Below are 23326 nucleotides of genomic sequence, written 5' to 3'. Positions count from 1 at the left end.
CTTTCTCCTTTCTCCTTTCTCCTTTCTCCTTTCTCCTTTCTCCTTTCCTTTCCTTTCCTTTCCTTTCCTTCTTTCCTTTCCTTTCTTTCTTTCTTCCCTCCCTTCCTTCCTTCCTTCCTTCCTTCCTTCCTTCCTTCCTTCCTTCCTTCCTTCCTTCCTTCCTTCCTTCCTTCCTTTCTTTCTTTCAACATTTTATTTGTCGGAGAGAGAGAGAGAGTGCACAAGCGTGGGGAGCGGCAGGCAGAGGGAGAAGCAGGCTCCCCGCTGAGCAAGGAGCCTGATGCGGGACTCCATCCCAGGACCCCGGGATCGTGATCTGAGCTGAAGGCAGACGCTTAACTGAATGAGCCACCTGGGCGTCCCTGGAGTGGTTTTCTATATAATGTACTTACTTGATTCATGGGAGCCTGCCCTTCACGTCTCCCTACCCCCGCCCCACTGTGGGTTGGAGCTCTCTCTTGTTGGCTGTTGTATACATAGGGTTAACTTAGCCTAGGTCTGGCACAAAGTAAGTAACCAATAAGCGGCTCCTAGTTGGATCATTTTAAAAGAAGATTAAAATAGAAATGTCTCTCTTTAGGGAATGCTTTCATTTGCATCCCAGCAATATGTCCATTGTAATTGTTGCCAACACGGAGTGTTCTCGATTTCCTTGATTATTATTTTGGAAAAATTATGTCTGTGAGTTGTAGCTTTCCTCTACTTATTACGTGGCAAGTTTTTTTTATTTTTATTTTTTAAAGATTTTATTTATTTATTTGACGGAGAGAGAGCATAAGCAGGGGGAGTGGCAGGCAGAGGGAGAAGCAGACTCCCCTGCTGAGCAGGGAGCCCGACGCAGGGCTCGATCCCCGGACCCCAGGATCATGACTCAGCCGAAGGCAGACACTTAACTGAGCCACCCAGGCGCCCCTTCTGAGGCAATTCTTAAGAAAATTTTTCTCCAGTACAGTATTGTCCAAGATACGCATGTGTTTATTTTTGTTTTCTAGGCATATGAAAAGGTGATATGCCTGTCTTGCTTGTACTGAGAGTCATTAATGGTGATTAGGATTAGGATGGAATGGTTTCTGTGTATTTTGGCTCAAGTGTTGAGAAGCTGGTCGTGTGCCACGTTAGCATTTGTCCATTTGTGCACATGCTGAAACTCTCAGAAGACCCTGGCAGGTGCTCACTGGGTGCGAGGCTGGTAGACATTGTCCTAAAGGGACAACAGGAGACATCACTGCACCAAGAAGCCGAGAAGTCACCAATGAGAGTTCAATCCCAGGGCACTAGAGTTTGGGGGTGTGAGAGCTAAAAGGAGCTGAGTCATGGTTTCTGAAGAGTAGGTGTTCCCAGCAATTCTGAAGCAGGCTCGGTGACTCAAACGTTTCGCATGCCGCCGCAGCTGCAGACAAGTCCGAGAGGAACGTGGGGCAAAAGATATTCTTTCTTTCCTTCTGTGTCCAGGAAAAGAGAGCCTTTTAAGTCTTTTGCAGATTGTTTTGCTTTCTGACATAAATACTATAGCACTGGTTGCCCTATGTCATACCTGGATTAGGGCAAAAATATTGAAACATGGCTGTAGGACAAAGTTCACGGACAGTGAAGTTCTGCACTAGAGGAGTCAGAATTTAAAGTGCAAGGAGGATAAATTAAGAAGTTGCTGACTGACGTCTCTTTCACTCACTGGTTTAACTAATGCTTCTCGAGAGAAAGTGCATTCAGTACACATTTTTTAAAAGTACTTTGATACTCTTTCCAAGATTTGTCCTTCTACAGATCAAAGAGACAAGTTACTCTGTCAAATGAATTGCTTAATTGAAGCATTTTATGGGCTCCAAGCTACAAGGTGGGCTCTTAAGAAGAACAAAAAAGCAGACATTTGATTTCATAATTCTCCTAGAAAAAAAAAGAAATAAAAAGTAAATGTAACTTTTTACCTACGCTTTTCTCTTTGTTTTATTTGAACAGTAGCAGGCTTTCTCTTTTTGTTCACTCTTCCTTTAGTATTTGAAATTGAATGAATATTAAATTGAATGTATATTGAAAATGGTGAAATGGTGTTGGCATAATGAACTACTGGACCCCCCCCCCCCCAAAAAAAGGGCAGACCTCTACCAAGCATCACATGTAAGAAATAAATGTCAGGTGAAATAAAGAGCTGAATGTACACAAAATAAAATACATGAGTATTAGGATATATGGGAGAACTTTTGTACCACTTTGGGGTGAGGTAGGAGGACCTTCCCAAGCAAGGTGAAAAATATAGACTCCATCAAGGAAAAGATTGCCAAATTTGAGCAAATAAAAATTAGTGTGTGGCTAAAGTCACCATTAACTAACAGAGTGGGGCAAGATGAAACAGGAGGGTAAGAGTGTCATGTGACACATAGCAGCATATGACACTGGGTATGGTAGTTAATATTCAGGGAGCTCCTAAAAATTAGTAAGACAAATAACCCAATAGAAAAACAGGCAAAGGCTATGAACGTGTATTCCAAAGAAGATGAACTCCACAAAAAGATACCACTTTTTAGCCATCAGAGTAGCAACAGTGGAAAGGATACCAACATTAAATGCTAGTGAAGGGAGCATGGAAAAGAACCCTCTCTGACATGGGTGATTGAGAGTATGAATTCCTACAACTTTTTGGTAATTTTGCAGTACGTATTAAAATTTAAATTGTACATATTCTTGGACTCATCAGTTATACTTTTAGAAATACAGGTTCGCAATCCCTGACCCAAAAGTCTTGAGGCCATTTGTGCTTCAGACTTCTGAGAGTTTCAGATTATTAAAGATAATATATATTATATATATATATATATATATATATATATTAAGTATATTATATAGCACCTCTAGCAGGCTTTGGGGCTCCATAAGCAGACACATTTATATTTCTAAAGAGAACAAATTCATACCAGAATATTGACATCAGTTCAGGTCAGCTTTTGTCACCACATGAATCAGTGAAAAATTTTTGAATTTTCAGAGCCTGTTGGATTTCAGAATTATGGGTAAGTCATGGGGCACCCATAAATACTGCAAAATGCAAGCATTGATGCACAAATGGATATGCTGAATTATTCCTAATAGCAAAAAACAACTGGGAATACTCCTAATGTCAGTCAGTGGAGGGATGGAATCAGTTGGGGTACATTTGTACTCTGTGTATTATTATGTAGCTGTCAAAAGAGTGAGTTAGACTTTTACCTACTGTCTCAGAAAGATGATTTGTCTGTAGTAGATGAGAAAGCAAGTTATAGAAAAAAATGTGTGTGGTATAAGCCCATTCAAAAAATAATAGAGGGAGGTTATCTCCTATTTATGCATGCATGTGTTCTATAGGGAGGAAAAGCTTTGGAAGCCTGTGTACCAAACTTGACACTGGTTATCTCAGGGGGGATGGGATTTGGAAGGAAGTAGGGGAGACTGTTAATGTGTTCTTCACATGCTTCTGTAGCTTGACTTGTTAAAATGAGCATGTATTATTTTGGTAATCAAATAAAAGCAATCCTCTTAAAAGCAATATAGTGGGGGGGGGAGGGATGGGGTGGCTGGGTGATAAACATTGGGGAGGGTATGTCCTATGGTGAGCTCTGTGTATTGTGTAAGACTGATGAATCACAGACCTGTACCTCTGAAACAAATAACACATTATATGTTAAAAAAAAAAAAAAAAAAGATAGTAGGAAGGGAAAAATGAAGGGGAGGAAATCGGAGGGGGAGATGAGCCATGAGAGACTGTGGACTCTGAGAAACAAACTGAGGGTTCTAGAGGGGACGGGGGTGGGGGGGTGGGTTAACCTGGTGATGGGTATTAAAGAGGGCACGTATTGAATGGAGCACTGGATGTTATACGCAAACAATGAATCATGGAGTACTGCATCAAAAAAATTAATTAATTAAAAAAAACAATATAGTGAGTATTAGCACTGACAGCCTGGCAACTCTCCACTAAGGTACAGCCACTCTGAGCCATTAGGGAGCCTGCTTTTCATAATTAATGGAAAGCAGGAGACTAAGCGCAGAGCTAGGCTTACAACTCCAGCCCTTGAGCAGGTCCTTCGTTACTTAATATTGGAGTCTAATAATTTCCAAAGTGTATTAGCGTGTTCCCCCACAGGGAAAAAAACAAGTGAAACATGGACTGTTACTATGAAACAGAAATCCGATCACCAGGGAATCTTTTTCTAATTGACCCACTTGTAGTGAATAATAACTCCGGAAAATAACATTGATTACTCTCTGTTAGAACCATTGAGTAAGGGCGCCTGGGTGGCTCAGTTGGTTAAGCGACTGCCTTCGGCTCAGGTCATGATCCTGGAGTCCCGGGATCGAGTCCCGCATCGGGCTCCCTGCTCGGCAGGGAGTCTGCTTCTCCCTCTGACCCTCCTCCCTCTCATTCTCTCTCTCTCAAAATAAATAAATAAAATCTTTAAAAAAAAAAAAAAAAGAACCATTGAGTAAAACAAGTTTGGTTTCCTCTTCATGAGCGTAATGTGTAACTCCCATTTAATCACATTCAGAATAGGTTTAAAAATAGGAGTACCTCCGTCATACTGTTATTTTATTTTATGGTCAAATTTTCCTAATCTATCCTTAGTTCCTGAAAGAAAAATGACTAAAGATTTAGTTGGATCGAAAGCTAATTATTATGTCTCCAAATAATCATCATACTATGTATTTGGTTTTGTTTCCTAAATATCCATAAAGAGCTTTGTCCATTGAGTTTTGAGTGTGGGTAGACTGAGTGGATACCTGCTGAGAAAGGAGAAAGATTAAGAGCGTCTAGGATCATGACAAAACAAGTCCAAGGTGGTGGTGGGGGGTGGCTAATATGAAAATCAGCATTTATATTTGTTTATTTTTCCCAACTTTGATATCAGGGAACATTGGCTTTTTCCTTCCTGCCCTTGGTAAACATGCTCCACTTCCTTTTGTAAGGAGCACTTGCTCCCAGGTAGCTTTTTGGAGGCCAGAATGAAATAAACTGATAGAGCTGTGGTTGATCTGTTGAAAGACCTACATATCTGTCTAATGAAGGTAGGGACATTGGATGCATGCATGTGATGCATTTTAACCTTTGAGGTTAATTTAAAAAATGAAACAAGACAAAGCCAGAGAGGGAGACAAACCATAAGAGACTCTTAATCTCGGGAAACAAACTGAGGGTTGCTGGAAGTGGAGAGGGGTGGGAGGGATGGGGTGGCTGGGTGATGGACATTGGGGAGGGTATGTGCTATGGTGAGTGCTGTGAATTGTGTAATTCATTTGTTTTAAAGAGGGAGTAGCTTGGAAGATGATAGCTGGAAATTTTAGTGACTGAAGAAGATAATCCATTTCAAGCTGAGTACAGACTGTAATATGTCAGACAGCGTGCTGTCTGGATTGAGGAGGAAGCTAGGCAAGGGCAGGGACAAAACTAGTGATGGCTCCATTCCCCCAGGAGCAGTTTCAAGATAGGTGCTGGTCCTACTTTGTTGTTAATAAGTGATGGTGTGAAGTTGGAGAAAGAAAGGAAAAACTAAGAACATTAATAGAGCAGACGCCTCCAAAGCATGGCACATTTTGTATCTAGAGACAGTAGCATTGTTATTCTACTTTGGGTGTTATGGTGTACATACCAAAGGAGATGCAAATGAAAGAAGTATCATCGGAGCACTGTGTCAGCTCCACTCTACCATCTTGCTACTTGGGACCTTGCAGCATTCCAAGACCCCCACCCTTCCCAGGCAATCCTGCACTTTGTTATATGGCCCTTAGGATACCTAGTTCAGAAGGGACTTCAGTTTTTCTCTGTGAGCGCAATTAGAGTTTTCGGTCTTTGTAGATGATCAAGTATTTAGTTGATTGCACTTTTTTTTTTTTTTTTAAGATTTATCTATTTATTTTAGAGAGAGAGAGTGCACAGGTGGGGGGGTGATCAGGGAGCTGAGCATGGAGCTGGATGCGGGCTGGATCCCACGACCCTGAGATCATGACCTGAGCAGAAATCACGAGTTGGAGGCTTAACTGACTGAGCCACCCAGGCACCCCCGACTGCACTTTTCTGTGACACTTAGTATTAAAAAACAAGAGTGTACCTTGGAACTTTGTATTAAGTGAGACCTGAGTTCTAAAAGCCCACAATGTCCATTGCCATTGGCTAAATGTAATATTATAATACTGCACCCATAACTTTAAGAATTAACTAAGGTTACTCTATTAGACTCTGGATAAATGTTAACTTGATTTTCCCCCTACTTTGAGCTCTATTATAGAACAAATGGACATGAGTTATAGCTCTTTCCTTAAAGCAGATTGCTTGCTCTGCGGAGTGAAGTCAGGCTTTGCAGGTTTTTTGGTAGTTTGTGAGCCCTGGCCTGTGCCTAAATTGCTTTAAATGGAATTGCACATAGTGTTCAAAATATTCGTCGTCCTCCATTGCCAACAGTGCACCACCCTCTGCAGGGGGAAGTGAGGCTGAAAAAAGAGTGCTTTTCATACTCTGAGGCCACTCTTTGATCTGTGACTTAGGATTATTAGTAATTGGTACCTATTTATATTAAAGACTCTAGTAAGATGTAATAAAAGTAAAGCAGGAGAGATGAGAAGTAGTACTGATGTTGAAAGGCAGTATATTCAGGTTGTATGTGACACACAGTTTCTCTGTGCCTACTTTCTTTATCTGTGAGCTTAGGAAATGAGAGAAAATGACTTCAGAGGCCCCTTTATTCTCATTTAGATAACTGAGAAATGAAGAGGATATATCCACTTTAGCCTTGGCACTGTGCGTACGTATATACGTGTAACAGATGTTTCAAAACAAACAAACTATAGAGTTTCCTGTCCTTTTAGTTTCTAAAACATCAAGAGTCATTCCTTATTAACTGGTTAAACCAGCCATTATAGTTGTTGCAATCATCATTAATTTTTATTAATCTGAAATTTTGTGATGTTCTGATTCTGTTCTACATACCTATATTGAACAGCTAGGAGGAATTATCTGTAACCTGAATGAATATAATATAACTTCTTTTTAAGGACTTAATTTTAGGGTTTAAGAACTGTAATAGTAAAAAAAAAAAAAAAAGTGTAATAGTAGCTTAAAATAAAATTATTTAAAATACACCTGAAAAAGTGCTCAATATCACTTGCCATCAGGGAAATCCAAATCAAAACCTCAATGAGGTACCACCTCACACCAGTCAGAATGGCTAAAATTAACAAGTCAGGAAATGACAGATGTTGGCAGAAATGCGGAGAAAGGGGAACCCTCCTACACTGTTGGTGGGAATGCAGGCTGGTGCAGCCACTCTGGAAAACAGTATGGAGGATCCTCAAAAAGCTGAAAATAGAGCTACCGTACGACCCAGCAATTGCACTACTGGGTATTTACCCCAAAGATACAAACGTAGTGATCCAAAGGGGCACGTGCACCCCAATATTTATAGCAGCAATGTCCACAATGGCCAAACTATGGAAGGAGCCTAGTCCATCAACAGATGAATGGATAAAGAAGATGTGGTGTGTGTGTGTATATACACAATGGAATATTATGCAGCCATCAAAAAAAACTCCCCCAAAACACGAAATCTTGCCATTTGCGCTGAGGTGGATGGAACTAGAAGGTATTATGCTAAGCGAAATAAGTCAATCAGAGAAAGACAGTTATCATATGATCTCACTGATAGGAGGAATTTGAGAAACAAGACAGAGGATCATAAGGGAAGGGAGTGAAAAATGAAACAAGATGAAGCCAGAGAGGGAGACAAACCATAAGAGGCTCTTAATCTCAGGAAACAAACTGAGAGTTGCTGGAGTGGAGGGGGGCGGGAGGGATGGGGGGCTGGGTGATAGACATTGGGGAGGGTATGTGCTATGGTAAGCGCTATGAATTGTGTAAGACTGATGAATCACAGACCTGTACCCCTGAAACAAATGATACATTCTATGTTAATTAAAAAAATTATTTAAAATACTTCCCCAAATATGTATTTTTCCAAAGTCAGCCAGTTTTATTTTGGAATCTGGGTCTGTATACATTTCATAATTTATGGGATTCACCTATTAGCATGACAGAGCTAAAAGTCTTATTTTGTAGGAGACATAGAGATTTCAAGTCTTTTCTGCCCTAACCCTATGTTGTTACCTTGCTCCCTCCTCTGCATTCTTTTTGAAAGAAGGTAAAGGGAGGAAAGGTCATCCACTCCCCATTTTGATTTCTTATCTCTCTTTTAACTTAAACATTGCCTCCAGGTATCTCTTCACCATTTTAAGACCTGAGAGAAGTAGATTCTAGGTTATCTTTCTCTGAAGGGATTTTTGAATTGGCAGATGCCTGTAATCAGACTGCTTTCCACATCTGTAAAGAAAAAGTGGAACTCTAAGAAGGGTAAGGGTTAGAGTTTCCAAAACAAATGAATTTTAATGTGTTGGGACCAAGAACTTGAGTTCTCAGAAACAATTCATGCTTTGTTTACTAAACAAGTCTGCTGAACACTGTGTTCTTTTCTGGAAAGAATTTGGGGGATGGGCTGCACAGGGAGGAATATGAGGGATGTGGGGAATGTGATGAGAAGGAAGGAAAGAAATTTAAGATACTTATAAATCAGAATCGGCCCTTAAAATGTACAGGTCTAGGGCAAGAGTTTAAATGAAGGCCTCATACCATATATCTAAATATTTAAGTTATAATCAAGCTAATAAACTGTTAAATAAAATATATTCTCTCCTCCTACCTTAACACATCTAATGACTTGCAAGCATAGATTCAAGTTTAGAATCCTCAGACCCCTTGGGATTCCATACTGGATATGGCGGCGTGGGGAGATCTGGCCCAGTGGCCCACATGTCTTCGCCTTCTGTCTCTAGCTCCATCCCTCACACTGCAGGGCTGTGGACACGCTGTCCAGGCCTAGGGTTTATGGGTGAGGAAGATGGACCCAGGGAAGAGGCCCACACAAGCCCTGAAAGCAGGTTTGGTGTCATTTGGGTAAAGAATTCTGGAAATCTGCTTACTCTTAACATGGAGAAAACGCTTCTCCATGAAAGTAAAATGTGAGCCACGTAAGTTAATTTTAAATTTTCTCATAGTCACAGAGAAAGTAAGGAGAAACCGTTGAAATCAATTTTAATAATATTATCTTATTTAATGCAGTATAGCAAAATTGCTATCTGTTCTAAAAAATTATTAATGAGTTTACATTCTCTTTTGTATTAAGTATTTGAAATCCATTGTTTATTTATACTTAGAGAACATCTCAATTTGGACCAGCCCCATTTCAGGTGCTCCATAGTCCCTGAGGGCTGTTGCTGTCTGATTGGACAGCTCAGACTCCTTGTTCTGTGGGGGGGTGCTTGGCCCCTGGGACTGGGGGCAGTTCTCTTTATCATAAAGTCTGGTAGTATTTTTATCATTGAATTGATGCAAAGAATAATTGCAGTTCTTTATATTTAGAGCCTGTAGCCATTTTAAAATGCAAATATATGTATACATGAGACTATGGAGGGCACTTGTTAAGAGTTTTATTTTTGTTTATTTCTTCAACTGCTTTTTACTCATTCGGCTTACTACTGCTTTCCTTTGGGTCAGGGCCAGTGTGGTTCTAGTAAACTTGTTTGCAAAGATGAATATACTCTCTGCCCCCTGCCGCCATGTTATTGATAAATACTTTTCCAAAAGTGTGCTCTCATTTGCTGTCTTGAGTAAGTCCTGGAGTTGTAATCATTTCATCTCCACTCTGTTGTGTGGGATAATGTCTGGTAGGTCTATTTCTTTCCTAGAGGAACTTTTTTTTTTCCTAAGTTCAGTTTAATTGTGCATATTTTTAAACTGTGGCCAGTTCTACCAAATGAGGAATCATATCTAGAAAGTAGGATACTGTTTTTGTTTGGACTAGAACAGCAGTTTCATCTATTTCAGGATAGAGTTGGCAGATTTAGAAGGACAAAAAAGCACTCAGTTAAATTTGAATTTCAGAAAAACAACAACAACAAATTTTTTTTTTTTTTAGTATAAGTATGTCCCATGCAATATTTGGGAGATACTTTACACTTAAAAAAAAAATGTGTTTATTTTCTGTATTTATCTGGCAACCGTATTTTAAGACTCCTTTACTCTCTCAAAAATTGAGGACCCTAAGCAGTTTTTATTTATGTGGATTAAATCTATTAAAAACTTAAACTGAGAACTATTTTAATATATATTCATTTAGAAAATTAATAAACCCATTCTTGTTGACATACACATTTTTTATGAGAAGTAACTATTTTAGAAAACAAAAAAAAAATAGGTAGGAGAGTGTCATTGTTTTATATTTTTACAAATCTTTTCATGTCTGGCTTAATAGAAGGTAGTTGGATTTCTCCGTTTCTGCATCAAGTTGGGTGTGCTGTCATAAAGACCAGGTGGAAGTCTCCACTGGACACTTGAGAGAAAAGGACAATGGGAAAAGGCAGATGGCATCTTAGTATTGTTACGAAAGTAGTTTTGACCTTGGGAATTCTCTTAAGAGGGTCTGACAACCTCTTCTAGGGTCCTCCAGCCATGCTTTGAGAACCTCTGAACTAGGAATAATAGAACCTGTAATTCTAGCTCCTGTAGTGTAAATCATGGATGATTTAGTCAGAATAAAGGATAAGCATTCTTTGTTTTAAGAAGGCCTAATGAATCACATTGTAAAGTAGAAAGCAAATTAAAAATGATTATTCAGGTTTAGCAGTTAATTCTTAACCTTTTGTTTAATTTAAAATACTATTAGGTCTATACTTCACCATTCAAGAAAATTGCTATTATAAAAGAAAAATCAAAGTAACACTTTAAACTGTCACCTTTCTGTTTAGAATAAACTTTATGTCATTATTTAAAATGAAGCTTAGGGGCACCTGGGTGGCTCAGTCGGTTAAGCATCTGACTTTTGATTTTCACTCAGGTCATGATCACAGGGTCATGAAATCAGCCCTACTTTGGGCTCCTGAGCATGGAGTCTGCTTATCCTTCTCTCTCTGCTTGTCCCTCTCCTCCTGCTTGTGCGTGAGTGTGCTCTCCCTCTGTCTCTCAAATAAATAAAGTCTTAAAAAAATTTTTTTAAATAAAACTTAGCATTTTTTATTATAAAATTCAACAGATCGGGCACATGACAATTTCCTTAATGCTGATTGGAGGGACACCTGGGTGGCTCAGTCGGTTAAGCGTCTGCCTCCGGCTCAGGTCATGGTCCCAGGGTTGTGGGATCACGTCCCACATCGGGCTGGAGCGGGAGTCTGCTTCTCCCTCTGACCCTCCCCCCTCTCGTGCTCTCTCTCTCTCACTCTCTGTCTCTGAAATAAGTAAGTAAAATCTTAAAAAAAAAAAATGCTGAATTGGATTTAGTTTTAAGTGTATGTCTGTTCTAGGCACTGTACCTACTGCCCAATATTTAGGCTTGGTCAGTTTTAAAAATAATTAGCATAATGCAATAACTAATCTGATTCTCATCTCAAATAAAAAGAAAGGGGGTGCCTGGGTGGCTCAGTTGGTTGGGCGACTGCCTTCGGCTCAGATCATGATCCTGGAGTTCCGGGATCGAGTCCCACGTCGGGCTCCCTGCTCGGCAGGGAGCCTGCTTCTCCCTCTGACCCTCCCGACCCTCCCCCCTCTCATGCTCTCTCTCAGTCTCTCTCTCAAATAAATAAATAAATAAATAAATAAATAAAAGGGTAGAGGTCAGCAGTGGACTGACAGAAGTAAAACACAGAGAAGTAAAACTTTAAAGATGACTTCTTTAATCACTTGGACAACTGAGAAAATGAAAGAGCCATTAACAAAAATAAATCAGAAGGAAGTGCTGGTCTGGGAGAAAGACATCAGTTGAGTTTCGCACTGGAAATCCTGTAGGGTAGCCCAGGAGGCAGGGGGTGGTGTGTGGTGGTTTCGAGAGAGCTGTTCACAGAGCAGTAAAACAATTTCCAAGGAAGGCAAGGTAGAGAGAGGAGAGAAGCTGGCAAAGCAGAGATCTGTGAGAAACACTTAACTGTGGAGTGGGGAAGAAGAGATGAAGAAAAAAGAAAGAAACCTAGAAGAAAAGAATCAAAGAGTGTTGAAAGAGGCTCAGTGAGGAAAAGGTCTTACAAATGAAATGAGAAGAGCTTTTCCAGAAAGGGCATGTGCTTATTAGCAGTATCAAATATTGGGTTGAGACTGAAAAATGATAATTGGTTCTTAAATTTGAAACTATAAAAACTTGGTTCCCTGAGAGAGTGTGTAGTTCTGATAAATTAATTTTTTATTTCAGGTTTATATTTGGGGAGTAATGAAGCAGAAAGATTTTTTTTTTTATTATGTTATGTTAATCACCATACATGACATCATTAGTTTTTGAGCAGGAAGATTTTTGACTTGTGTGGGTAACACAGAAATTCGGAAGGGCTAGATCTGCCTGTTCTTTCCCTCTCTCTCCATTATCACGTAATGGTGTGTTAATGAAGCTGGCCCGGGTAAAGCTAAAAAAATTACTCCAGCAGAACTCACATCTTCAAATACTCAATCTCATTCTGGACTGACAAGTTTGTTTGTTTTTAAATATAACTGTTATATTTTAGGTAAAACACTGACCTTAGAGTCTGAAGAGGTGCACTCCAGCTCTGCTGTGCGCTTAACCTCTGTGGGCTCATTTCCTCCTCAACTGAATTGGATTGGATTATCTCTAAGGCTATACTAAAATAATGTGATTTATGCATCTCTGACACTTTTTTCTTTTGTTTTATTGTAACAGGTTCACCAAGTTGAGGAGTCTTAACCTTTCCAATAATCATTTAGGGGACTTCCCATTAGCAGTCTGCAATATTCCAACCCTGACTGAGCTGAACGTGTCCTGCAATGCCCTGCGAGCAGTCCCCGCAGCCGTCGGGGTTATGCACAAGTGCGTACTTCAAGCCCCACTGCACGATATCCCTCAGAGACCCCTGGGGAAGCTGCACTGGGGTCACAGTTTAAGAGATTAGTTAACTTATTCTGTTGGTCATGGAACTCTTGGCTCCAAAGCAAGACGTCAGGCTCTTCTGGAGAGTTCATTTGTTAGCTTTTATACTCTTTATAAAGTCTTGTAAAAAATTAAAATACCCTTGTTTAGAACTGAGGATCCCCACAGATGAGTGTGTCTACCCATGGGATGACATGCTTACTTTCTCATTTTCTGAGTTATGTTGAATTCTAAGACTTAATATTTAAAGTAACAATGAAAGATGGGTCTTGGGGCTGCTTCACACTGTAGTTAGCTCACATTGTTCCCATTTATGCCTATCCAAGTTGGGAAAATGGGTCATAATTTTGGTTTTCAGTAAAAGATTATGATGCTTATCTCTGATCTTTTCTCTGTGGTGTATTATTGCCTTGGGCCCTGCCCTTATGCATTTTGCAAAAGGTAGTTCATTTTCTTTTACTAATAATATCATCTATATTTATGGAACTTGTACATTGATAATAAACATGTAAAGTTTACATTCTCTTTATAATTCTTATGTTTTCTTTACTAGCTTACAGACTTTCTTGTTGGATGGAAACTTTCTCCAGGCCCTTCCTCCTGAGTTGGAGAACATGCATCAGCTTAGTTATCTTGGTCTTTCTTTCAATGAATTCACTGACATTCCAGAGGTTTTGGAGAAATTGACTGCTGTGGATAAACTTTGTATGTCTGGAAACTGTATGGAGACCCTTAGGCTCCAGGCTTTAAGAAAAATGCCTCACATTAAACATGTGGATCTAAGGTAACTATTTTTAAGAAATATATCCCATTTAAGTGGTTGGCTTATATTTAGGAGTGGGTTATAGCCCTTTTGGTGACATTCTTCTGCAAGGCAAGCAAGCTGGTTAGTTGCAGTTTATGGTGAATGAAAACCATATCATTGAGAACAAAGTGAGTATTTTTTCTCTTTGTCCTCCTTTTCTGTGGCTTGAGATAGGTAACAGCATTGAGCATCTCTTCTTTCTTAAGTTGTGTTTCCCTCCTTGACTTCCCTAATGTAATATAATGTATTCATTAAATTATTTATTTAACTTATTTATTTTAATTTCCTATTTTTTCTATCCACATGGCTCTGCCCTTAGTTTACTGTTCTTTACAAAAATATAAAATTCATAACCTCTCATTAGGCCCAAGTTTGACCAGAACCTCCACTCTCACACCTCACAAGAGCAAGGAACCTGCATTTTGAATCCTGATCTTGCTAAACTCCAACTAACAACCACTAGCATAGTCCTTGCTACATTAAAGATGCTCATTTAGGGGACTTCCCTAAGTGATTATCCCTAAGTATGTGAGGTTCAGTTTTAGTTCTAACATGCAAAGAACCAGTACACAAGGAGGAAGCTATTCTAAATTTCTCTTTTTTAAGGCAAAACGAGTCTGTCATGGGACTGAGGTCCTGCAAAGCAACATATCAGGCTTAGGCCTTCATGCTGATTTGCCCAACTTGATACTTTTTCAACCAAACTAATTCCTCCATTAGCCAGGGGTTGATGACCACGTAATAATGACGTTAAATCTTGGGCAAGATATTTAATATCTCTGCAACTGTGTTCTCATCTCTAAATTATGGTTAATAATAGAACCTAATTCTTAGAGTTTGGGAAGGAATTGAGTTAAATGCCTCACACTTCCAATGTGTTTTATGTATCATTACCTAATTGAGGACTCTTTTTACTCATGGAACCTGCTTAGGTATCATTCTTGGACTCTTTACAACTCCCAATTGTCAAAGGTGGCTCTTTCTTTGCCTTACTACCCACTTTCCTCTCTGTTGGTAACCCTGGACCCTCACTCAGACCTGTTGACCTTTGTCAGTATAAAGAAGCATCATCTTTTGCTCCTTTTCTTCTGCATTTATTTGGTCTGGCCTTGGAAACTCATTTATTCCAGTCCCTCAAAGAATTGCTTGCCTTGGGGCACCTGGATGACTCAGTCGGTTAAGTGTCAGCCTTCCGCTCAGGTCTTGAGCTCAGGGCCCTGGGATCGAGCCTCACCGCTCCCTGCTCAGTGGGGAGTCTGCTTCTCCCTCTCCCTCTCCCGCCGGCTCGTGCTCTCTCTCTCTCAAGTAAATAAATAAAATCTTTGAAAAACAAAAACAAAAACAAGAATTGCTTGCCTTTCCCTTCCCTCAGACTAAAGAAATCATGCCTGTTGCACCTGGGGAAGCGTTGGTTAGCAATTTGCAGACATAGAATTCTTAATTTGAGGAATACAAATGGTAGTACTTTATCTGACTTTGAGAACTTTTTGGAATGTCACAGGAGACGGCACTAAACACTTTAACTTTCTTGTTAACTTTCTAAATTGTTAACATTATTTGTCTCTGAGTCGCTTGGATTTAGAAAACTTTCATATTAAAGCATTTAAGCGCTTTTAAATGGAGTCACCTAGATTTCTAGTTCTAATTGGATCTTTTTAGATGAGATCAGTTGCAGGACCCCAATCTTTCTCTAACCCTTAATTTCTCTTCTTGGGACTAATTCCACCTCAGGTGCCTCCTGGATAATTTTACCTTGGTTCCCCCCATTGGCACACTTCACCACACCCCCTGTGAAACAGTTCAGCTTCTTTCTTTATTCAACTAGTTCTTCCCCTGGATTCCTATTTTACTGATAGCAACATCACTTCATTGTGTCTATAGACATGAAATTTTGGACCCTGTCTCTGGTCTACCACCAGATTCTATGAGTTTCTTCTTTCACAATGGTTTCTCTCTTTGTCCCTTCCTTTTCCTTCTCGCTACTGCATCTGTTTCCATTGTGTAGCCTCTCAAGCAAGCACAGTCTTGCCCAGAGCCTTCGGTTCTTTGGCTGGAGGTATTTAAACTCTTCTTATCTGGTTTCAACCTACTAGCCTGTGAGTCCCTTGGGGATGCGGCTCTAGCTCAGAGCTACTCAAAGTGTGGTCCTCTGACCTGTGCTGGGAAGCCAACTATTTGCTACCTTTCTACAATGAAATATGTATAGAAATTGAGACTTAATGTTTTAGAAACATACAGTGATTTGACATTGCCACAGTATGCAAGTAGACTCATACAAGCAACTCATCTCATTGTACGGGGAATAGACTCGTTTAGCTGTTGGTGAACTCACTTGGGGAGCCGCCTGTGCTCTGGGCTGTGTCCTGGTCATGTGCAGTAAGACTATACACATCAGTCCATGATAGATTAGAAGTTTAGAACAGAGCTCATTCACCACAGATAACTGAGAAACACTGCTCTTCTTTATCCTTGTTATCCAGCGTTAGCACTTAGTTGGTACTTTAACTGACTAAGCCCCCCTTGCAGCTTCTTACATGCCTTGCGCTCCTGCACTCACGTGTGAAGTCCTCCCTGCGCTTTTCTCTTCAGTCCAGAGGCTGTTCTGCCCTAACTCATGCACTGCTTTCTTTCCCATTCATATCTGTTATATTCTGCCTACCCTTGGGATTCAGATGAGGTGCTCCATCCATTGCACCTTTTTTGACCATTCTCTGTATTTTATACATCAGTTATGGCACTTAACACATACTTGTAGTCTTTATATTTTAAAGCATATGTGATTTTCCTCACTAACATACTAAATCTGTTGACAAACACCTTTTCTTCATCTCTTATTGACACAAAGCCATAGGTCATCATCCTGATCATCACCATATCTTTCGTTGTTTGCATACTATGGGCACATACTTCATTTCTCAGCTGCCTTGTAGTTGACAAGGTGTTATCCCCATTTTACAGATTAGAATTAGGCTTAAGCAGAGATACTAGGTGACTTGTTCAAGGTCAAACGCAAAGTGATGAGCAGCAAACTGGCACTAGAACATAATGCTCTTTCATACTGCCTGTCTACACAGTAAACCTCAGTGAATATTTATGAAATAAATAAAATGGTTGTGTTTACTGGGGATTATTGGAAGGAAATTTTAATCACATTTTGCCTCCTTGAAAGTTCATCCTAAATATATATTATGGTTTCAGCCTGAAAACTTTTGAATTTGAATCCTGACAGGACTTGGCAATTTAAACTGAATAATTCCCTCTCATTATAGATTTTCTTTTGTCTCCTTATTAAACGAACCTTTAATTATTTTAGTGTTAATACAGTGAAATTACAGGAGGGAGCTATTTCAAATGAAGATGATAATGCCACATTTTGAAAGTTACCTAGAGTGTAAAGTAAGAAGAACATGGGACATTTTTTCAATTTCTATAGTCTGTTGTATCCAAAATGAGATTTTTTATATTTTAATTAAAAAAATTTTTTTTTAAAGATTTATTTACTTTAAAAAGAGTGTGTACATGACCTGGGGGAGGGGCCAGGCAGAGGGAGAGAGAATCACAGGCAGGCTCTGCACTGAGCACGGAGCCCGACTCAGGCTCAGGCTCAGGCTCACGACCCTGAGATCATGACCCTAAGATCATGACTTGAGTGGAAACCAAGACTCGGACGTTTAACTGACTAAGCCACTCAGGAGCCCCTAAAATGAGATTTTTAAAAAATTCTGTGTACATATACTAGTAATCTAGTGAGCATTTGGAAATAGGCAAATTGCTGGGTTGAGGCCAGTTTTTAAATCTTACAACCTGGAATAAAAAAAGAAGCAAAAAAAACAAATCCTCTTGGGGACATTTGAAGAGGCCATATGCTATGCTTACAGATTGACAAATCCTAACTCTTTGCTATCTGTCACTCATCCTTGCGTTTCAGTGACTTTATGATATTACTATTAATAATTCAATTACCATCATTTTATTTTCTTCAGTTACCATTATTTTATTTTTTTCAAAGGGCAAAAATTCACAACCAAGAAACTTTAGCTTTTTCCTAAGCTCCAGCCCTCATATTAATGCTCTTCTAACCAAGTACATTATTTCAGCACTTTGTTGGCTTTGTAATGAGAAGTACAGGGTTCTTATTGTTTGTTTGTAAAGGAGTTGGGGGTAGCCTAGCAAACTAGGAATTGAGATTTTCATCTGTTTTTCTCCCTTTTGAAGTTAAGTGTATCTTCATTCTATTGATTCCTAGTCCCCATTACTACTTAGTTATCTTCTTGGCAACCCACCCATAGCAACTTCAGTCTGTTAGCTAACTAGTTCTCATGGCCAAGGTTCTTTCTGCCAGTTTTCCCGTGCCTTGCTCTATCCCAGATTTATTGATCCATTGTTGTCCTTGTTTTGTAATTTCTCAGCGAATCCTAGATGCCAAAGTATTTTCTGTGCTTTGCTCTTCCAAGCAGTATTTTATTTTTATTTTTTTTAATGGAGCCCAACATGGGGCTTGAGCTCACGACCCTAAGATCAAGACCTAAGCTGAGATCAAGAGTCAGACACTTAACGCACTGAGCCACCCAGGCACCCCTCAAGCAATATTTTGAGATGGAGATAGTTTTGGTAATCAGTTCTTGGTCTGAGCCAGCCAGAAATCCAGATGTTTGCATTCTTATCTCTGGTGCATATGTGGCTCCCATTCATTCCCTCCCCCCACCCCAAAGTTCTCCCTTAAATTCTGTCCTATATGAACTGCTCATCTCCCTGCTCACTAATCCTTCTCCTTCTTTAAATATTCAGTGTAGTTCTAATGTGCCTAACAGGTTGTTCTAGGTTTTGTTTCTTGTGTTCTTTCAACTAAATTCTTCGAAAATAAATGATTAAGTGGATTTTTTTTTCCTCTTCAAATGAATTAAGGTAAAAATCAACATATGTGCTTCTCTTCCAGCCTAAGTGGTCCAAATTGTGTTTCAGAATATATTGTCAAGATTAAGACCTTCATGGAGTTGTAGCTAAAAATAACCTAAGAATCTGGCCAGTTAAGGAAGTCCAGATGTAGAGATTAAAGAAATCATGGAGGACTATAATATAGTGAGACTTCTCCTTACCTCAGCATATTAGGGTGTGGCCATTTATTTATAGCACTGCAGTTAATTATAGTCTCTGTTTGTGTCCTTTCTCCTCAAGACTGAACGTAATTAGGAAGCTAATAGCAGATGAAGTGGATTTTCTTCAGCACGTCACTCAGCTTGATCTGCGCGACAATAAGCTTGGTGATCTAGATGCCATGATTTTCAACAACATTGAAGTTTTACACTGTGAAAGGAATCAGCTGGTGACATTAAACATCTGTGGCTATTTCCTAAAAGCGCTCTATGCCGCTTCTAATGGTATGTGATATAGAGCACATCAGAGTTTCTCTTCTGGTTCCAAGAATTGACTCAGCACCATCATCTCTGCCTCACTCTGATTTTTACTTTGCTCATTTAATAAAATAAGTGTCAGATATTGCTGAGGTAAAAATCATAAAAGAAGAATGCTGGTATGGTATTTAAAAGAACCAAAATGGAAGATTTTATAGGTCCCAACTTGTTTTTCTCATATTGTGATATTTAGGTAAGTTACTCCCCCACTCTTGATTTGGCTCCTCTGATTAAAAGGCCTTAATAAACTATTTCTTGGACTACCCTGTTAAGATAGTAAATCTGGAACATGATTTAATATGGGAGAGTGAAAATGAAAGGAAGGTCCATTTTGGACTCTACTCAGGGTCTCAGATTTCATGCTCCACTAACAAAGTAACTAATCCTCAGAGAGACCTGAATTATATACCCACAGGACACCACAAATCAGGAGTCTTACTCATTTAATGAGATCTCTCTTTCAGAATCTGGAAATCATGACAGTTCTAAAAAAGAAAAGATCATAGGGACATATGTTACTAAAGTGAAGATTTCAATTCCCTGCAATCAGAAAACTGAGCGAAAACAACTATTCAGTACTACAAGTTGAGCAATTGTTTATCATGTACTTGTTCTATGAATAGTGTAGTGCATGAGTTCTAAAGGATAGGGGATTTTTTTTCTTTTTTTGAAATGAGTTTATTGTCATCTCATGAGAGAAACAAGCCAAATGTCAGATAGCTACAAGTCACTGAGGGTTATAGGATTTGGATAGCCAGGAGGCACCAAGTGGGTGTTGAAGAGGAAAGAATCTGAATGTGGTCTGTTCGGCAGATGGGAGAAAACAGGGAATTCTGAACTCATAGGTGCCCACTAGAAAATGGTGAGAGGTGGTTATGGAATGCATGGCTTGGAGTCAGATGGTGAAGCTTTGAAGCTAGTGCAGTAAACGCTAGAGAGCCCGTGGAGATTAAGTAGAGGGACACGTGATGGAAGTGATGCTGTAAGACTGTTCCGGTTAAAGTAATGTACAGGGTGTATTTATGGGAGAAGAGTGGAGCCCTTACCACCTTGCCAATCGCCATCATTGTAATGGTTTTCATGGGAGCAAATGGGAACTTGCACTCAGGACTACAGATGTTGGTTTGAGGCACATCTGTTAGAGGTGGAACCTGCAACCGTGAAGTAAAGTTAACTGGGAAAGAGAAGAGCACTGGTACCAGGAGTCCACTTAGAAGACCCTCCCAGCGGGCGCCAGGATAGGCAACCAAATAGATGCTGAACTGGTGAATTACAGGGTGAGTGTTTGGAGAAGCAGAAGGACACCTAGAAACTACTCTTAGAAACGAAGCCCTAGGTGGATGGTGGTATCCTATTTCATACAGTTTTGAGGAAGGGTTTTCAGATTGGAGTGGAGGAAGTCATTTGTGACCCTCAAGAGTATGGTTTCAGTAGAGTAAAAAAGGCAAAAGCCAGATGCGTATGGTTTTATGGAAGGAATTCCAGATTTTAAAAACTGTTCATACAGTTAATCTTCCAGGTGACATTCAGCCTGGATAACAAGAGGAGAGCCACAGTAAGTGGGTGGGGGAAAGGTAGGAAAGTAGGAGTGATTTATTTCAATCGCTGAATAAGATCTTGTGATTAAATTGGAAGTTCTCTGTACTTTCCTGTGGTTTCCAAGTTTAACAAATGGATGTATTGTACTTCCTAACCTAAACAATGGTGAATAAAGCACAGTGATGATGTTCTACATACAAAAAGTCTCTGTGTGACTTGAATGGTAATGTCTTTGTGTTTTTTCCCTGCCTCCTAGAACTTGTTCAACTGGATGTTTACCCAGTTCCAAATTATCTGTCGTACATGGATGTTTCAAGGTAAGATGACAAGTCCTAGAGTCCTCTAGAGTCTGCTTGAAAGGTATTTAGATCATCCTGTCTGAGCTTATGCCTAAAGACTTTTTATATATTTTGACGGTAAATATTACAAATTAAGGGCGCCTGGGTGGCTCAGTTGGTTAAGCGACTGCCTTCGTCTCAGATCGTGATCCCAGGGTCCTGGGATTGAGTGCCGCATCGGGCTCCCCCTGCTCTGTGGGGAGCCTGCTTCTCCCTCTCCCTCTGCCTGCCACTCCCCCTGCTTGTGCTCTTGCGTGTTCTCTCTCTCTCTGTGTCAAATAAATAAATAAAAAATCTTTTAAAAAATATTACAAATTCATAGTTTTTACTTATCTTCTGAAAAATCTACGTAAATATCTGTTAGTTAAAATATTACATTTGTGTACTGTAGTTCAAAATAGAAGAATCAAGGTATTATGTCCCTCTAGACACCAATTTGACCACCATGTTTGGGCCTGAAAGATTAATGAGTTGAGTGTCATACGGCTGGAAGGTCCAGAATTTCTTTAATTATATTAACCATATCTTCAGTCTTCATTTTAAAAATGTTGTGCTATCTCTCTTTGATATTTTTTTCCTTCCCTCTATTATTTTGCCCCTATATCTTCTTGCTAAGAACCCTTAGAAAATAGCAACTAAGCCTACCAAAGTAGGATTTCCATCCGGCCTGCTCACTTTTCTCAGCTTATTTGCAAACAGGCTGACCATCTCACCTTTTATACAAATTCACTACTGCACTGTGTTATGTTTACTCCAGTTCCCATAAATATAGTAGACTTTTTTCTGAAGGCATAAAGCATGTATTTATACAAATTAGACTTTAATAATCTTAACACACTAAAACTGAAACTTTTAACATAACTCCAAAGGAAATATCCAAAATTTTCCGAACAACCACAGTACATGGGGGTTTGTGGCCCACTCAGTGTAGCAAGTGTTAACTCATATCAGTGTGCAAAATCCAATACAACTGCCATGTAACTGGTCAGGTGCAGAATTTGCCTTTAGTTATAAAAATATACAAATAGTTATTTTAATAAGGTTCTCAGAATTATGTAAGAAAGTGTCAGAATTATTACAATTAAAATTTTATCAGAAATTTATAATTATAAAATACTTTATGAATAGTGCTTCATGAATTTTCTGCTAAATTCTTGTCAATTTTGTTTAATAAACTTGAAGTCAGATTTTACCTGATTATTTTTTTTAACAGTCTTGAATGCCGTTATCTTCAGCCTTTCAGAACAGTACTACAGTGGGTTTGCATACATGGGTATATATAAATATCTTGAACAGATTTATTTCGGAGTCGGCCATAGAGTAAATCTATTCTTTTATTTATAGGATGTAACTGGCAAATGGTTCCCACTGAAACCCCTAAGTGAGATTGAATTGGAAACCCTGTCTTGCTTTTCCCTGAATTCTGCCACTTAAATGCTATCCATCTTTCTTTATAATTCTCATGTCCAGAATCTTCAGTGTAACTCGCTGTGCCTCATTCGCCTCCCCTACTAACTATAGGACTTTCTCTGAGAAAAACTGACCCCCCTGACATAGCTCTGAGTATTTCACCCTCCTCCTTTTATGTGAGTATTTATGTTATCAACAGGAACTGAGCTGTCACCCACCATGGTGTTTACTAGGCCCTCAAGTTCAAAGTTCCAGGTTATTTTTATCGCTGATAGGAGTTTTATTGCTCTATATTGAGGTTCTTTATAGTGAGAGGGACTTTCACTCTCCTATCTTATGTTTTAGGGGTTAACTACTATAAAATAATTAAGTGGGTCGATCTCCAGGGCTTCAAAGCCAGAACCATGTGTACCTGTACAGACACTAAGAAAATAAGGCCACCTTTTCTGTATTTGAATTGAAAAGTTAGTACACTAGCAAAATTAAAGAACATGATTTTTAATCATGCTACCACCGTTAATATCACAATGGTTTTCACTTTGATAGAGTCCTGTCCGAAGCATCATATTTGCATGGAATTGTTCATCTGTCTTTAAAGAGTTGTGCTCATAATGTACATATCATTTTATATTCTTTGTGCCTGGTCATTTCACACATTTAAAAACGAAGAGAAAAGGCTAATCATCCATGACTGGGGAGCTACTCATTGTGGTAGATTTGTCTAAGAAGTGATGAGTTCATTTAGTGATAAAGTCAGCATTAGTTTAGTTCCCTTGTTTCTGCTAATTATAATTGCCATCTTAATGCATAAGCTAATGTTTTCAAATAATTCTGAGTCTCACAGGTCTCTGGTGAGACTGGTAACTGGTACCATTTCTTTCCTTTTATCTA

General features: G+C 39.3%; 1 protein-coding gene across 1 annotated transcript in view; it reads left to right on the top strand.

Annotated features, from left to right (window-relative positions):
- PHLPP1 (PH domain and leucine rich repeat protein phosphatase 1) overlaps positions 1-23326 on the top strand; it is a gene marked incomplete at its 5' end in the record, with an annotated part of 217907 nt that overhangs the window by 153378 nt on the left and 41203 nt on the right. Inside the window, 4 exons of the mRNA XM_034996268.1 lie at positions 12726-12872; positions 13486-13716; positions 18913-19115; positions 20944-21004. Coding sequence (XP_034852159.1) covers positions 12726-12872; positions 13486-13716; positions 18913-19115; positions 20944-21004 — 642 coding nt within the window. The remainder of the gene's footprint in view (positions 1-12725; positions 12873-13485; positions 13717-18912; positions 19116-20943; positions 21005-23326) is intronic.

The sequence above is a fragment of the Mirounga leonina genome, unplaced genomic scaffold (assembly GCF_011800145.1).
Source record: "Mirounga leonina isolate KUSES-001 unplaced genomic scaffold, KU_Mleo_1.0 Mir_93, whole genome shotgun sequence".
Classification (NCBI taxonomy): Eukaryota; Metazoa; Chordata; class Mammalia; order Carnivora; family Phocidae; genus Mirounga; species Mirounga leonina.
This window is presented reverse-complemented; position numbering and strand designations above follow the sequence as displayed.